Source organism: Battus philenor, unplaced genomic scaffold, assembly GCF_028537555.1.
Source record: "Battus philenor isolate CCGP_79_NKW_IND1 unplaced genomic scaffold, ilBatPhil1.0.hap1 SCAF_17, whole genome shotgun sequence".
Lineage (NCBI taxonomy): Eukaryota > Metazoa > Arthropoda > Insecta > Lepidoptera > Papilionidae > Battus > Battus philenor.
In genome coordinates, this window is record NW_027181679.1 from 10,350,379 (window position 1) to 10,368,217 (window position 17,839).

The 17,839-nt window shown below is 33.0% G+C and overlaps 1 protein-coding gene across 1 annotated transcript in view; it reads left to right on the forward strand.

Annotated features, from left to right (window-relative positions):
* The window catches only part of LOC137919806 (uncharacterized), an 82,894-nt gene that overhangs the window by 43,809 nt on the left and 21,246 nt on the right, over positions 1-17,839 (forward strand). The window contains exons 2-6 of the mRNA XM_068763002.1: positions 11,603-11,685; positions 13,238-13,384; positions 15,396-15,589; positions 16,342-16,573; positions 17,242-17,382. Of these exons, the coding sequence (XP_068619103.1) occupies positions 11,625-11,685; positions 13,238-13,384; positions 15,396-15,589; positions 16,342-16,573; positions 17,242-17,382 (775 nt within the window). The 5' untranslated portion in view covers positions 11,603-11,624. The remainder of the gene's footprint in view (positions 1-11,602; positions 11,686-13,237; positions 13,385-15,395; positions 15,590-16,341; positions 16,574-17,241; positions 17,383-17,839) is intronic.

Below are 17,839 nucleotides of genomic sequence, written 5' to 3' on the forward strand. Positions count from 1 at the left end.
CATTTTTATTACTGCATCGACACTGGCGACTTATTTATTATATTCACACAAGCTTTCACCTAAACTTTCATCAACGAACCGCACCGAACAGCTGATTTGTCATTTTTCAAACCAGCTGGGATCCAATTCATCTCAATGATTTTTCTTAAAATATGCTATTACATTCAGATCGAAATATTTACTGTACAAGATTTTACAATTGTATAATGCATACGATATATGAATAACAATCAGTACAAAAAATATGTTTAGAAAAATTACGTATGTGAAAAAAATGTGATCAGGCAAATAATTCAAACGCCGCACTTAACAAAAAAGAAAGTTTCAGAACGTGGTAAAGCGATTATTTATAAATGATGTGAAATCATTTATTTTAATATATATTTATAGATATACGACAATATATGAAACATTTTTTGTTTTAATTACATGAACAGAAACCTTAAAGTTTTAACGTAACTTAGGTACTGTCCAAAGTTTTCATTAAATAGGTACGTATTTTTAAATTTCTCTATTTTAATTGACATTAATCCTTTACTTTGAGAATAAACACATCATTTATGTTGCGCAATTTTTTGTGTTATTTTGTATTATGGTTCTAGGCGTAATACCTTCAAAGGGATGAAAGTATCATATGTCAGCTAAAAGCATGAAAGCTTTTGCACCAATTTCCGAACATCCTGTATAAATTGGTCACTGTGACATATGTTACGTTAGTTTATTATTTCTATTAAATTGCAATAGGCAATACAAATTCTTCAGGCGCATATAGTAAACAATATTTCAACGTATAAAGTTATTTGAAAAACCTTTTTCTTACTATTTTACTTACGTTATTTATTTTTTCTGAATTTAAGGTAAGGTATACCATACAATAATTGCAGCGAACGAGATATACGGGTAATGTATATCTCAATCTATATCTTAAAACCTTTGCACCTACATATAACCAAATTAAAATTATATTATATAAACTATATAATATAATTGTAATTCAAAATTTAGTGTTTTATTTCGATAGACGGTTTCATTTACTTTTATTATCGAATGCACTTTTGCTACTCGGTTTAATCTACAGAGTATCGACCGCAAGGTAAGGGGTCAGCGGTGTCAATGAAGTAATGAAAGTAGTACTGATACCAATGACCTCTCTTATTTATTTCTTGTACTTTAAAAACACGCTTTAACATTTCTCTCTTTTACTCCTCTGTGAGCACACTGCTTTAACTATTTAGTGATAAAAAACCTATTTCTTTTTTTATCATTTAAATCATTGATATGCTATAAAATAAGAGACTGGATATATGAATAAGTACTTATATTAATAATTATCTAATTGTGGAGGCGGCTTCAATAACAGCTAATAGATAAAATAATAAGACGAACTATTTTAGGAAGCTACCTTAACACAGGCAAGTATTGTTACTCGTTTTATTAGTCCATTAGAATCCCGTAATTTTTCTAAACAAAAGTGCTTTCCATAAACCAATATTTAAAGTTTAGGTAAATAAGCAACTTACATTAAAAACTAATATTTAAATAATAATAAAATGAAAAACGAAGACTAAAAAAATTTTTACTGTGTTCTTTTAATATATATTACATATTTACGGAATTAATTAAGAATAACAATATTATGTAAAAAAAAAACAAATGTAACCTTTACCATATTTTACGGAGCGAGAATCAATGTCGGTAAGAACCAGACATCGTATCTTAAACATTAAAGATTAAATTACCCATGAGAACAAAAGGAATATAATGCATCTTACGTTGCTTTTTTATTCTTTACGTCGTTAAGACGGAACGACTCAGGCATCCACCTGACGGTAATCGATACCTTTTGCCACTAAAATGCTGTTTTATCTGTGGGATCGGTACGTAACATTCCGATCCCTATAGTCCACTAATCATGATGACTTTTAAGAATATAACAACGTTTGCAGATAATTTACTTGAAGAAACCTTATAGTGTTTGAAAAGAATGTTGTTTGTGGCTTGTATTGAAAACTTTCGCGGAGGTTCGCAAAAGAACCAAAGTCAAGGTAGCTCAAAGAATTGCTCATCTGAAGTGGCGATGGGCCGTTAGGACCGAAAGGTTTTTGTCTGGCAACCAAGAGTCGGTAGACGTAGCTTGCGTGGGCCACCTATTAGGAAAATCGACGATATATAGTTAAGGTTGTGGGGAATAGCTCGACGCAAACGGCGCAAGATCATCATGGCGACTTTTATAGGAGACCTAGGCTTAGCAGTGGGCATCTATCAGCTGAAAAGAATAAAAACAAAAGAACTTTTACAAAATATTAACGTCTGGATCATAACTATGTCCATAATATTTGTTGCGAGATTATAACACTACTGTGTTTCTCTTCACGACATAAATTAAGGCTACGGGAAGGCATTCACGTCCACCGCAGCCGCAAAACATAATTACAACCAGTTAAGTTATACAAGTATTGTAGACAACCGCATATTCATTATCTTTTGTTTTATTTTGAAAGTAAAACTCGTATGGTAATTAAAATTTACTTCCAAGTGTGTGGACTTCATTGAGTTTTTTTTTCGCAAATGGTTTGAAAGTCTATTAAAGGTTTGTTACTAATTAATAAGTTTTAAAGGACATTAAAACTCAAAATATTCTGTCTATATCTTTATGGACAATATTGAGTGCGAATGAAAGTAATTTAAAACACTGACAAAATTTAAAATATGATTCCTTAAAGGCAACAAAGTTTCTAAGAGGTTAAGGTACAGATCATTTGTAAGCAAAAAGCTTTAGAGTTATTACACCTATTTAGAATCACCATATAAAGTAATGACTCAAAAAACTCTATGTGTATGCAACAGGCTAATGACTTCTGGCAGTGCAAAGTGTGAAGGAACAGATAGAAAACTATAATGAAAATGTAAATCTAATGTCGTTTTCCCTTGCTATACTATGAACTCATCTATGTATGTGTAATTATTACTATAAATAAATATAACTAACTCATACTAACAACAGAAATATATTAAGGGAACCGGAAAATAATGTCGCTTCCTTAAGTTAAATTCACACGACCACATTTTTAACAATTTAATATTTCTAACCAACAATATGTTTATAAAAAACCTTCGCTATCAACAACCTTTTGCCAAATAATATACATAGGTTTTTCTATAAAATGTGTCGACAGAAATGACATTATGGTTTGACGATGGATGGTTATGGTTGGACTATGAGTTTATTTTAGGCACTCACAGAGTGCGCATTTTGAACCTACGAAGCATAATGTTGAAGGATGTCATTATAGGGAAACTTGGTTTGATACATCTTCTTTTCACCTGACAGACTCCCACTGCAAAGCATAGATCTCTCTTACGGAACACCGTGGCCGGTCCCGTGCTACCCGCATTCAGCCATTTGTCATCGGTCTACCAAGACGGCGGGACTTATTTATTCTAGTTTCTAAAAAATTTGAATCTCCAGTACATTCTACTCTTGACGTGCACACATGATCTACACACAGTGTAACAGTAACATACCAGAACTACTATTTAGCTGAATATGTGACCAACGAGGCAGCACCCAAATAAACAGGTCTTTTATTATTAGGTCACAAAAAATCATTTTTTACTAATTTAGTCATGACTTTTATCCTTAATATTTCAACATAGGAAAAAAATGAACAAAGTGACTCGCTAGGATTAAATCTAAAACCGAATTCGATTACATTCAAAGGACAGCTTTCCCAAGGAGCGTAACAGACTCAATCTTCGTTACAAATTAGATTTGTATCACTTCGACATTGTTACATCCTATAAAGGAATTGTGTCACTCGGCTTAGTTACAACATTAATACACGTTTGCCTATTATCTTTTCGACATTGGAAAGTGTTACGCTACTTTAAAATGTCTATTGTTGAAACTTTCAATTATATTAACAATGTAAATTAACATAACATATTATTGTGACACTTATTCAATTTGTTGTAAGTATTATGAGATTAGATTTATTTTATTGACGCCATATGAAAGTGAAAGTAAGAATGAACATCTAAATTATCATGTTCACAATTTTTATTAAAATAAAAGAGTAGCGGTAGCTTTGCGGATTATGGGCAGCAGGGTCTTCTGCGTACCATAATACGACACTGCGATAACCAACCCGCCTTTCAAGCATGGCAATAGTCATTGTAACGAAAGTATAAAATCATGTCTATAAATAATTTAACATGGGTTAATCGTGTTATTTTGCATTAAGAGAGCCGATTAATATTGTTTTTCTGTTTTATTCAATTAACGTTTAGATATAAGCTAGAATAGTTTTGAACTGGGCTGTGTACTCCTAAAATAGGCAAACATTTTTAACTTTTTACATTGTTATACGAGAGTAAATATTATAGATAATGTTTTGCTGTTGGCGTACCGATTTAAAATAAATCAATAATATCGATTCAAGAAAAATAGAGACAAACCACAATAAAAGCGTACAGTAGACTATATTACTACAGTTAAAGTTATATCACTAATTTCCTCCTATTTCTTTTTTTTACGTAAGCAAGTCAAGAACCGCATAAGAGAACTAATTACCATCCAAACAATTATCGTAGCAAAATTTGAAAAAAAAATACTGGTTTAATATAAATAACCCAATTGTAATCAAGTTTTGTAATTAATTTCCTTTAAAAAATTGCAAGCGGGATATGTTTTTTCATTGAATTAGTTCGATTGTCGATTCGATTATTTTAATTAATTATTTTTTGCTTAAATTAAAAAAAGTACAATAAAAAACACAATCTGATTGGTGTTGTTGACAAGAACATCACAACAGACAGCTAGTCACTACAAATATAAATCATATATTACGTTACTAAAGACTATTATAGCTCGTTAGCTAGTGAGTTATTCCCAAATAGCGAATGACTGACATTTATATCCGTGCCTTTCACTAGTAGCGAGTCAGCTCTTGCGTCATCTGCGGATGCTTCAAACGTCAACAGTAGAGTTCACTCACTTGAAGCTTGCGACATGTTTCTTGTATGTACATGGAAGTTGTACAGGCGCTTTATTGTCTTTAAAGAAACGAGTAAGTTTATACAACGGGAATGATTAAAGTACGAAAATATTATTTAATTTAAATTTTAGATCAACAAATGTAAAAACTAATGAAAATTGGTTATTGAAATATGTCTGTAACACAAAAAATACATTAAAAATAGACTCAATTAAAATTCAAAATTATTTTGTAGGATTGTAGGTCAGTAACAAATTCAAAGTATTTTTAGTATATATCGTTAATTCTCTGCTTTCTTAATTTCCCATACGATGCCCAAATCCTTTGCAAATTTTTCTATTTTTCGTTATTAATCATTTTATTGACAACTTTTTTTTTAAATTATTATTCAAGTTCTGTTAATAAAAAAAAACGATTAAATTAAATCGCACGAAGCAGAGTAAACAGATTTTGTTTCCAAATATAACTATCAACCTGATTGGTTATAGTTATAAAAGGCGTGAATCATTTGTCAATTAATATATGGTACATCCTATCCTAACGATAATATAGTACGATAAACCGTTTATGAAATGCGGATTACTACATATTAAAATAAATTATTGTTTACTGTCTGTTCCTACAGACTTTGTACTGCCAGAAGCTATCAACCTGTCGCATTCCAAAAGAGTTTCATAGTGATCACTTAATTCAGCGTGAATGTAAAATCTCTATATAAAGTTGTTACACTTGTATTTACCCGTAAGAGAAAACTGTATAAAAAATATTGTAAATAACGGTAAAACGCTGTCGTGCCTCGCAGCTGGGAGAAGAAAGATCCGTATCAAATAGCGGCAACCCTCTCCCAACTGTCCGTGTTTAGTAAAAGCGAAAAAAATATTATAAAAAACTAGCGATTCAAATTAGAATTAATAAAAAAAAGTCGTTACACTTAAAGCCAATCATTGTGCATGTGGGTAAGAGCCTAAAGGGAGATATTAAAACTATCTATTTTAACCACCTATTTAATCATCTACAGCAAATTTATTAAAGTACACAAAAATAATAAAAGGCAATGTATAAGAGTGTTTCCTTGCGCCCACGAAACGTAAACCGTCCGTGCACGAACCGGAGAAAGTAAATAATTATCATGCACACAATGCTGTCATTAAAGCTTACGTAATATCCGTATTCAAACCATAGACGGAGCTATTCTTGGTGTTAGTGTATTTGAGTAAATTTTGAACTTTAAGTTTTCCATTTTACAGTACGAGTTAATGAGTCAAATCTTCGTATAAAAATTTGTTGTACATTTTAGGTGGTTACCGTTACCACGCCATCTTTTAGTTTTGAATATCAACTATTTTTGATTTTAGGATTAAATCAAATAGTGTCTGTTCCATTAAAAATAGCAAAATCTAAGCCAAAAAGAATTTAAAGCAAATGGCAACTATGTATAACTTATGATTTCTTTAATTTGACTATTTCTTTGGTATTTAGTACCCTAAAGGTCCTTCGCTAAAACTTATTTACAATTTTTTGTAAATAACTTGAGAGAATCTGTAAACGAACGAAAGTTATCGACAAAGACCAGCGAATTAGTCAATTTAAGTGGCAGTGGGCAGGCCTCTTAACGTGCAGAACAGATGACCCCGGCGTCTTCAAGGTTCTGGTGTAGCGCAGTTTGCTCAAAATGTCTATAGACGATTTTTAAGGATCTTCGGAAGATGCTGAATGCAAGCTGCTTCCAACCGGTCCTATTGAAAACCTATGGGAGAGGTCTTTGTCCAGCTGTGGGCATTCTATAGCTGAAATCAGGATAATAAAATTCGAGAGCTCATTTGGAAGACCTGGACTTAGCAGTTATATCGGATATTCCACTGAAGTGGATCCTGATAATATAAATCTCTTGAACAAATTTAAATTGCATCTTTAATTTAATAATAATAATGAGTAATACAAATAGTTTTTATTACAAAGATTCATAATTTAAAAATATTGCAATAATTTTGCAATATATTTAAGAACGCAATTCGAAATGCGCGGGAAAGCCCACTGACAAGCGCTAAGTGGCGCGAGGCCGCATGCGCCCGGCTACAGCTCCGGAATATCGATGTACAATGCAAGGTGTCTTACAAACGTGACGAATCCTGACAATACGTTACGAAAGGATGCGATCAAAGGAGGACATTACCTACTTTCAACTAAAGACTGTTAAATCTATTTATACAGAATGGAGCAAAAATCAATTTATAAGGTCACACCGCAATTTACCTAAAACCTCTTTGTTTATTTTTGGGAGAAACGTCATTAAAAATTTTGAGTTCCTTACTTTTAGCGTGAAAAGAATGCCAAGGGAATCCAATTTGATAGAAACTAGAATCAGATTAAACTCCCAAGTAATGACATGCTTAGTCTTGAAGCTACATGGGTTCAAACGCTTTTTGATTTGAGAAAAACCGTCAGTAAATTCTATTTTTTTATAGTCACTTTTACAATACCTTTATACGGGAGCAGAAAAATTCATTCCCCAACTTTATTATCACTTAATAAATCCTTCACGATGTATTATGTTTATTTAATTTTTTAAGTTTGTTCGTTTTTGTTACATATAGTAGTAACAGCGAACACAGTTGTCCAAAAAGAGTTACTAATTTTATGAAGCATAGACACAGAGATATGATTTAATAACAACAATTGACTTTATTATTTATTTCACCTCACCTTCATCGAATCGCCTTTAAACAGCCCTTTATTACTTTAAAAATAAGTTAAACCGTTGCTTTTTATTTTAAAACATAATTACATGCATAATTATGTTTTTTGTTGCACTCAATGCCATGAACAAGAACTAAACCTCAAACTATTTAGATAACTATCTAATTTCAAATCATATACACTCCGTTCGTGTTTTAATACAGAATGTTCAACGAAATAAAATACAAAAATATAATTAATATTATTAAAAATTATCAATGAACGAAATTAGGTAAGTGCTTCGGGCTAAGTACGCCTACAATCACAGACGATGTTTTCGATTTAGTATTTTGATAATTAGAACTTAATTAACGGAATGTATAATTAAAGGAAAATTATTGTGGCGATGTTTGGTGGAGGCCAAACCTAGTGGTTCAACAACGGCTAATGTGAATAATTCAATCAATATCAAGTTATTCTCTTAAAATTTTTAGGACTTTCCATAAATTTTCTAAATATTTTTAGTTCAAATAAATATAGTTCTGGTAAAATGAAAACACGAAAACGGTTAACAGCTCTAGCATATTCAAATATAATACTTAAAAATGAATGTCTTTATTTTATAATCCTTATTTTAAACATTTAAATAAATGTAATAAACCTCTTAACAATTTGTTGCAGAATTTAAAATCATCAAGTAACGTAAAATTATGTCTCTCTAACTCATGAGTAAGCAATTCTAACACTAAAGAAACATCTAAAATGGTAAAATTACTTTGTGTTGTTAAAATGGCAATTTAATAATACAAAAGCAACTCAAAATACTTGTAAAATCTTCTGTGAAATTTTCAGTAAAATTCACTTAAGCCCATAAATAAGACCCGAGCGAAAATTAGTTCAAAATATTTACGCATTTACCAGAACTTGTTGAAATATGGCTGAAAAGATTTGTGTCCTTTGCCTTTCATTCGCAGAGGCGCTAAGATTAATTAGGGTCGTATTTTAATTTTGTACTGAAGAGCTCTTATTTACGCAGACATTGTTTAGCTGATACTCGTAAAGCCGTTATAATGGTCATTGTTAAATGTTATACGATAAATAAAACAAAAATAAAAGCCTTTAGCCTTAAATTTTTTGTAATAATTTCCTTGAAAAATATATAAGATTTCCATCTTTGTCATCACTAATTTAGCCGTAAGGCATCGTATAGGCCTCCTCCTGAAATTCCCAAAAGAAGCAGCTAGCCAGTGTCGTCCAACCTTAACAAGGGTGTCTGTCCACCTTGTTGGTTGACGTCTTACGCTGCGTTTGAAGGTCCGTGGTCTCCACTATAGAATTCTAAAGCCCTAGTGGCCATCTGTTCTGTGCGTCATGTGGCCTGCCAATTACAACCTTTCAATTTACCAATACACTGTTTTGTGTCGATTATGTTCGCTCGTCTATGAATCTCATAGCTGATCCGATCTCGTAGAGAGTAGAGCATAGTCTTTTCCATGGCTCGTTCATCGGTTGTGAACTTGCCAGTGAAGGGCCGAGTAAATGATCACCTTCCAATGTCGTAATTCATCTCTGATAAGACATATTGATTGTATATTTTCGTCTAAAATAATTTTTGAATTGATATTTGCTTTGAATATAGATGTTGATATAAAAGATTTAAATTAAAATGGTAAATTGAAATTAACCTCCAAATTGAATAGTAAAATAATTATTTTATTTATTACAAGGTCGTTTTTCGAATGAGTTAACGCTTCGCCATCTGTAACAAACAATGATTGTAGACCGCTAACAAATATAGTTGTTGGCACGGAGCGAATATTAAATACATTCCTTTTTTGTTATCATATACTATTGTATTTAACAATAATGCGAGACTTATTAGTACAGATCGTTTGTTATATTCTCTTTGTTCGTCTTCAAAACAATATAGTCATACGAATGTGTATCAATATATATTATATATTGACAATGTTGACGATTTTACGCAGAATATATGTCATCAAGAAAGCATCAAAGAGAATTAGAAATGAGGAGATCCGCAAAAGAACCAAAGCCACTGATATAGCACGAAAAATTTCATGTATGAAGTGGCAATAGGAGAGACATGCCGCTTCTGTAACCGACGACCACTGGGGCTGAGTGGCAACCACTAGTAACCTACTCACGCCGCATCTACCGGCTCGTAGTCAAAGTAGGGGGCGGTCTCTGGAAACGTGCAGCGCATGACAGGTCATCGTGGCAATCTTGCCTTGCAGAAGGCGTTTATCGGCTGACATGATGATATTTCACATTGTACTAAGTACTTTATATAACTATCACAAAGCATTGGACGTTGTTCACATAATATTTTATTTTGCTTGTGTAGCTTTACTCATTTACATTTTTGTTATTTATACGTTAATATAAAATAGTGTAATAGCTGTTTTCACTATTTAGTATACATCATTCTTATTTAATTCGTAGATAGCGATTTGAAATATTTATATATTTTGAAATCGTTTATTTACTTTTAAATTATGTGTGTGTAACTATTTTTTTTGATTCGCAAATATTTAAAACAATTACACAAGCGTAAGCGGATAGAGAATACATAAAAATTAAAATAAAATCATGCATATATATTTTAAAGAGTTGTATTTGAAAAAATAAGGCTGATATCTTGATAATATTTGTATTCCAAATTATTTAAACATTGAAGGTTTTTAAGAGAATATGTGATGGTGGCTGTTTTATATCATCATTATCATTTTAATCGTAGAATATACTCTGCTGTCGATAGGGTTCCCCCATAAAACCGGTTCTTGGTCTCCATTCCAAAACGTTGAGACCCATTAGTTTTGCGCGCTATGTGGCCTGCCTGCTACCATTTTGACTTGCGTCCTTTGGACTACGTCAGTAATTTCGTTCGTCTACGGATCTCCTCAATCTTAATTCGATCTTTTTACAAAGGGATTTTCGTTCATGGGTTGAGTTATCTTAAGAATTTCTTCACGAATTCATGAAAATTTTCATCAGATCCTAGGATTAAAAAAATGAGAAGAAAGTTTTTTACATTCACAGACGCTCGTTTTAAGCCTTCTTAAGATGACTGGTCGGCTACAAAAATAATTAGGACCTGCTTTGTTGTTTAAATAAATATTTCTGCTCATGTTTGAGCCTCCATTGCAGTCGGCATTGTATTAAAAAGTTACGTAAGATTCATTACGCTCGTTGAAAACGGCCTGCCCTCGTTTTTTCTTTCGTCGTACTTTCCTTTCTAATTCATTGCAAATGTCATGCTTTCGTCGTTGTGTTTATATAAAAGTTTATATAACTAATCATCGTGCGGCTTTGTCTATTGTTTACGTCTCTAAGATATCTATTCTTTATTTATTCGCGCTACAAAAGTTACTTTTGTTGCGTTTAGATGGTAGATACTTTTTTCTCGCTATTTATTAACCAATGAAGGAAAACAAACTTACGTAACATAAATAAATAGAACTAAAAAAATAACTTTCTTAGTTTCTATTGCAGTTTGTTCATTCTCATTATCATCATTTTAGCAATAAGATGTTCACTGCTGGAAATCGCCCTCTCTTGAGGCCACTTAGAACCGGTTCGAAGTGGCCTGCATACAGCTTCTTCCTACTACCTGATTAAGGTTAAAATTGGTGGACATCCTACGCTGCGCTTATCGCTGCGAGGCTATCTGTTCTGTGTCATTGTGTTGTCTACCAACTGGCATTTCAACTTGGCAATCCGCTGGATTAATTCGGTTACTTTCATTTGTCTACGGATCTTCTAATTTCTGATTAGCCCGAGCGTAGCCAATTTTCATTGCAAATTTTTTTGGTTACGAAATAATTTTTGTAAAAATGTGTGTGTTTAAAATATATATAATTTTTTGTATGTTTTGTCTTCAAATATTAATTTATGAATCGTTGTTACAGCGCACACAAAGGTGATGCAGCAATGTCGACGCGCGCGGTGAGGGCGGCGTTGCTCTGCGCATGCGCATTGCTCGTGCAATACGGTAAATCATTTTCAAATACTTACACATGGGATTGATAAAAGGTGTACAAGGGTTAACGTATAGCACGTTTGCTGTCAATTAATGTATGGTACACCCTATCTAAAAAAAAACAATGGTTTTGTAAATATGTTCATGATTTGATCATAATCTTAAAATAAGATAATATCACCAAATGACACTAAAAACGTCTTTTAAAAAGTCTAAGGTTAAAGTAAATTTTACGTAGTTGTGGCAAAATTTACGTCAGTTCAATTTATATTTTAGATTTATATTATATAGGTTTAGTTTACAAACAAGAATTTTCACCTCTATATTAAGTAAAAACAGCGGGTTGATACGCATGAACCTAACATCATAGAAGTTTACAATTTAATAATTCTTAGTCTAAAACACAACGCAAGGCGATTGGGAGATAGCTAGTTGTTTAAAACAGCTTATAAATTATTTATTCCAATCGAGTTTCGAAAAAGTAGATTTCAGTTATTTGCAGTTCGAAGTACAAAGAACAGTTTTGTACCAGTCTTCACATTTTTCGGTTCAATGAGCACTACTTAAATATATATAACAGTCAGAGCGTATTACACATGTCTACGTACACAATGGTATATAACAATAATTATGTATAATATTTTAAAAAAAAAAACCGAACAGCAAACGCGCGATTGACTTTTGTATATATAAAATTTTCTGTAAAAAAAAGTTGAATCGTCAATGCTCCCTTAAAAACTCTTACATGCATCAGTTGAGTTACACGATAGAAGAGCTGTTTATGTTATTTATATAAATGTTGTATAACTCTATGAGAAATGTTTCGAGGAGTAAAAATTATGACAATACATAATTATTATATACATGAATGTCTTGCAACTATTCTTATGCACATAAAGTAGGTATTGTTATAAATATTTAATAAAGCAATGTACATGAATTTACAACGAAAAATAAATAGTCCTCCCCGCTCTGTAAATTTTTCGTAATTTATTTATAGGCAATTGTGTTTTTACTCCGGTGTTCAAGTCGTCTCAAGTTTTAATTCAAAAATTCTAATCAAACTAACTATTAATATATGATATTACACTGTAACGGATTTTTAATATGTAATTCTACATGGAAATGAGATGCTTTTGCTACTTACTGTATTGAGAATTTGTAAAGATGATCACAATAATAAACCCGATTGAATTATTTGTGGGTTCCTCTCCTTTCGAGACAAATTTAATACCCTCGTAAAGTATGTTTTAAATTGAAGGTTCATCACAGATATCTTCATTGACGACATAGCGTTTTATTGAAAATAATTTCCGTAACTATTTCTCAATAAAACATAAATTCCTTTATAATAAAAAGATACTTGAAACTTTCGTAGTTTTAAGTTGAAGGATATCATTACAGTGAAGTTCAGTTTGATCCTAGATTTTGCAATAACGAGCTCTTCCGGCAATTTTCTTATTTCATACATATGTAATCACTTTAAATCTAAAGTGGATAAGCATATTGGTAAATGAATTAAGTTGAACTTGTTGCACACCATTGATGAGTATCTCCGTTGCAGCTAGCGCCGAGCTTAGAGGTAGATGTCCAGCGGAGGCGACTGCGTGCCCGGCGCGAGCGGCGCCTTGCAGCTCGGACGACGAGTGCGGCGATAAGATCTGCTGCAACACGGCATGCGGCCGCTCCTGTGTGGATCCTCTCTTCACAGGTCAGTCGCACACAACAATTTCCTTATACTAATAAGTAGTGAAGTTCACAGACGCTCAACGTACTATGGAGAGGTCTATCGGCATTTCTCTACAAGATATAAAAACAAATGACATCATAAGTAAAGTAAGTGATCGACACAGTTCGCAAACCACATAGTGTACAGAACAGATGATAGCTGAAGCTTAAAGTTTTTGGAATGGCGTTAAAAAGGAATCATCCTGTACTTTAATAGTAAAAAAGGCCTATTCAATAATTTACTACCGTGATCATCGCTACTAATCATTTGTAAAATACCTTATTTAAGAAGTAAAACTAAAAGATATATATCATTATAATAACACTAACTCGTACTGGATCGATGCGGTGCCATGTAATTACGTCCTCTTTAAAAGGATGGGTGTAACCTAAGATTAAAGAGACCGTTTGACAAATATCTATATGTCAACATAAAATTAGTAGCCCTTTTGTAGCTCAAAAAATATTATACAATAATTAGAACAAAAAACCCTAGTTTAGTGGAAACGGTTTTTAGACTTTTTAGTGCAGTGTAATAGAATCTTTTGGTAGAGTGATCACTAAAAATTTTAAGTGATTGCTGTGGGTTCCTCACAGATCAGGATGCGTCATGTCGCGATTTTAAGCAGTAATTATTTCTAGTATCTTCAAATTGGGGTCACTTAGTATTTTTTTCAGGCGCACTAGTGATCACATATATTGAAAATTAATTAAAAAAATGATGAAAATACTTAGCTATCATTAATTTGAGTTGATATCGGTTATTCCGATCGGAACTCTAGTTTCATATTAAACATTAATAGTTTAGGTATTACATGTAAAAGGTATAGAAAATAACGATGACATAATGAGGAACTAAAGTTTATTGACAGGCAAAAAACTTCAAGTTTTGCGTGTCATTGCGTAAAACGTGACGTTCCCACGAAAGCACAAGTTTTCCGTGGAAGCGACAACAGAACGGAGTTCGCTTAATGGCCGTAACTTAGAACCAAGTTGCCGCCTCGAGCTACGATAGCAAAAACTTTTGTAAGGGGACTTCTTTTTAAGTGCTCATTAATTATTTTGCTATTTCATGTTGGACTAACATTTTTTCGTTTCCAAATTGTGTTTATCATCCTAATAAAGATGTTAGTAATAATAAACCTTTTCTAGTGTTATTCTGTCGCGTGTTCTAAAGGCAACAAACTCATAATAATTCTCTATGGTGCGGGAAAGAACGGCAAATTAGATCGCAGCATCCAGAGAGTACCATTTAGACATGATTGAACAAAATAAATGTAATTTACTAGTAAATTTTTACGTTAAGTAACTAAAATCTCTATAAGATAACGGAGTAGAGTCTCAGTCGTAAGTAATCGTAAGTTGTTTTCATACAAGGAGGCCTTTAGATTAATTCCGAAGTGAGGTATTTAAAAGGAGCATTTTGACTCGAAGTTTACATACTTTATCTATTTATTTATATGAACATAAATAAATCGCCTAATATGTCGCCTAAACTAGAAAGTATTGTTGACAAATAAAAACGGTTCTACCTATCAACCTTTTCTCTCATACTTTCCTTAATTCACGAAGAAAGATGTTACACAGAGAAAAATGGAAAAGTAGTAAAGAAAGTTATTAAAACAACACTTTTCGTATCTCTCAAGGTATATAAAAATCTCATCTCTAATCGTTAAATACTTTAATGTTTTGATTGAATTAAATAAATGTCAATAAAAGCTAATGAGGTTAGGATGTAATAAAACAAGTAATATCTTGTATTAATATCATTATTTTTAAAGTAATCATTATATACTTACATTAAATCGATTATTAATTGATCACTCTGAAATACATTTTAATATTATTTTTCTGTTGATCGCTTTGTATTGTTTATCAGAACTTTTCTCATTTCCCAGTTATAGAAGGATCAATTTTTTTTATTTTAATTTGTTTATTATAATCATCATGTAAGGTAATAGACGCCCTTTGAACTTTTTACAAATCTTTAATAGGTTGCGAAAATGTGAGAATGTCGTCTGAACGCATCTCACGGGCTCTGATAGCGGAGAACAGTCGCGGAGGACGCGGTGCGCTGCGAGGCGTGCGGTCGCCGCGCTGCAGGACTTCGGACGGAGAGTTCGAGCCCGTGCAATGCGATAATGAAATCGTCAGCGCCTGCTGGTGCGTCGACGCCGCAGGATTTGAAGTAACGTGGAATCTTTTCATACTTCTTTACACTTTGACAAGTATCTTATTTTTATATGCACCATTGAAACACGCTGAATACACCGCTTCCAACCAGTCCCATTGAAAATCTATTGGACAGGCTGAAATAGTGACGATGATTATATTTCTCTCTTAAGACTATTTGATTTGAAATGGCTATTTACTTAAATATACCGGTTTTTTCTCCGATAAAAGTTCATAGCATAAAATAAGAAAAACTATGAAAATTACGATATGACAAACCCCAATTAAGAAATAAATTCGTGACTTAACGTTTTTGTGTATGTTTTATAATTATTTTTCAATGAGAACAAGTCAGTCAATGTTCCTCACTGCTATATAAGGCATTCCCCAATATCAAACCGGATAAATCCCCTGCATCCACTCTTTGTAGAAGTTTATTTTTAAGGAACCTTACTTACCTATTATAATTCAAAAAAAGGATCGGGCCGTGATTCGGTAATTCAGAATCTAAATGCTTAATGCGTATCCGGGGACTGCTTAAGCCTTTATACCCTCTCGAAAATCCTTGCGCCTCTAGTCACAGCTTAGAGCTTCCGTTCTAGCGACTTAAATGGTTCAAGATCTTAAAATGTTTAAAACTTCTTTGTACTTAATTGATTATTTTGTGCTACTTGATTGGCTAAACGATTTTCGTGTTTGTAGGCCAATTTATTGTCTATTGTTCGTACTGACATATTTTGATTTAAATACTCATTTTGAAATAAATAGATACCGGGCACTCGAGCGCCGGCGGCGTCTCTTGTGAACTGCAACAGTACAGCGGCATGCGCGGCACACACGTGCAGGATGCTGTGCCCGCTCGGCTTCGAGTTGGACGCGCGCGGATGCCCGCTGTGTCGCTGCCGAGACCCGTGCCAATCGATCACGTGCCCTGGCCAGCTCGCTTGTCAGCTGGAGGAGGTGGACTGCTTGAAACCGCCGTGTCCACCTGTCCCTACTTGTAAGTGGAATCCTTCTCTTCGCGTCATATACTTCACCACCTAGGGCCCTGACATTTTTTGAAGTTTGTCACGCACTATACTCCGCCGTCTATGCCGGTCTTCAGCGGTATATATTGCTTCAGCTACTACAAGTCGAATATCAAATTGTTAAATTATAGTGCTCTGAAAGATATTTATTATTCCCTGTATTGTTTTACGGCAAACTAGAGAAAACGAAAGCGCATTGATGCCTTAGAAGTTTTTATGTCTCCGTTCTCCTGGAGCTCAAGGTCAGAGAGAAAGTCTCGTTAATCGCTTATCATCAAATAAATGTTGTTCATGTTATACGAAAGATTGATGAGGCACCCTGGATAACAGAGTAGGGTGTAAGTTACAAGATTCCAAGGTAACCTAGATTTGTCCTAGTTAAGCTATTTCGTTATTATAGAACAAAATAGTCGTGTCACCTAATGTGGTAATATCAACAAGTTGCAATCATGCAAAGCTTCTTATTGCATATAATTTAATAGAAATATTTATTTATATGAAAAAAAAAAACGAAGTCTCATCTTATTATGAGCTCTTAAAACTCTTTGTTATTCTTAAAATAACGTAATAATAATTAGTCAGCCAAATTTTTTAAAGATAATTTACGAATTTTTAACATAAATTATTTTTTTTTATTCAGGTAAACGCGGAAGAAGTCTTCAGAACATATGCCCAGCAGGAGAACCCTTACTGATCTCTGAGACGAGCCGGCCCTTCCTCTGTGGCACCGACCCCGGCAAACCGAACTGTCCACCACTCTACAGATGTCTGGTGGAGTCGGGTAAGCGAAACCATAATACCACCTTCTTACAAAAGAACAAGAAGTTCAGAGGGTGATAGATTAAAGATGTAAAAGGTGTAAAAGTTTTCACCTTATCCAAAAATGAACAGTTTCAGTAATGTTAGATAACGTAATGATTACATAGTAAATGAAAGAGCTTTTCAAAATTCGGATTACAAAATATTAAAATTAATTATTGTTTCGTATTCGTCCCTGTGGTCTTTGTACTCTCAGAAAATATTTAGTCTAACGCATTATAATAGAATAAAAAACTTTATGTTACATATTTCAGAATGATCACTTTACACAGGTTATTACAAGTAGAAATGAAAGCTTCGAAGAAGTAAATGCAAAAGTCATTAGTCAACAAATGAGCTGTACATTCACACCTTTCACTACCTATTTATAATCATCCCGTAGATATATATTTGTACATAAATATACGAAAACAAATCTA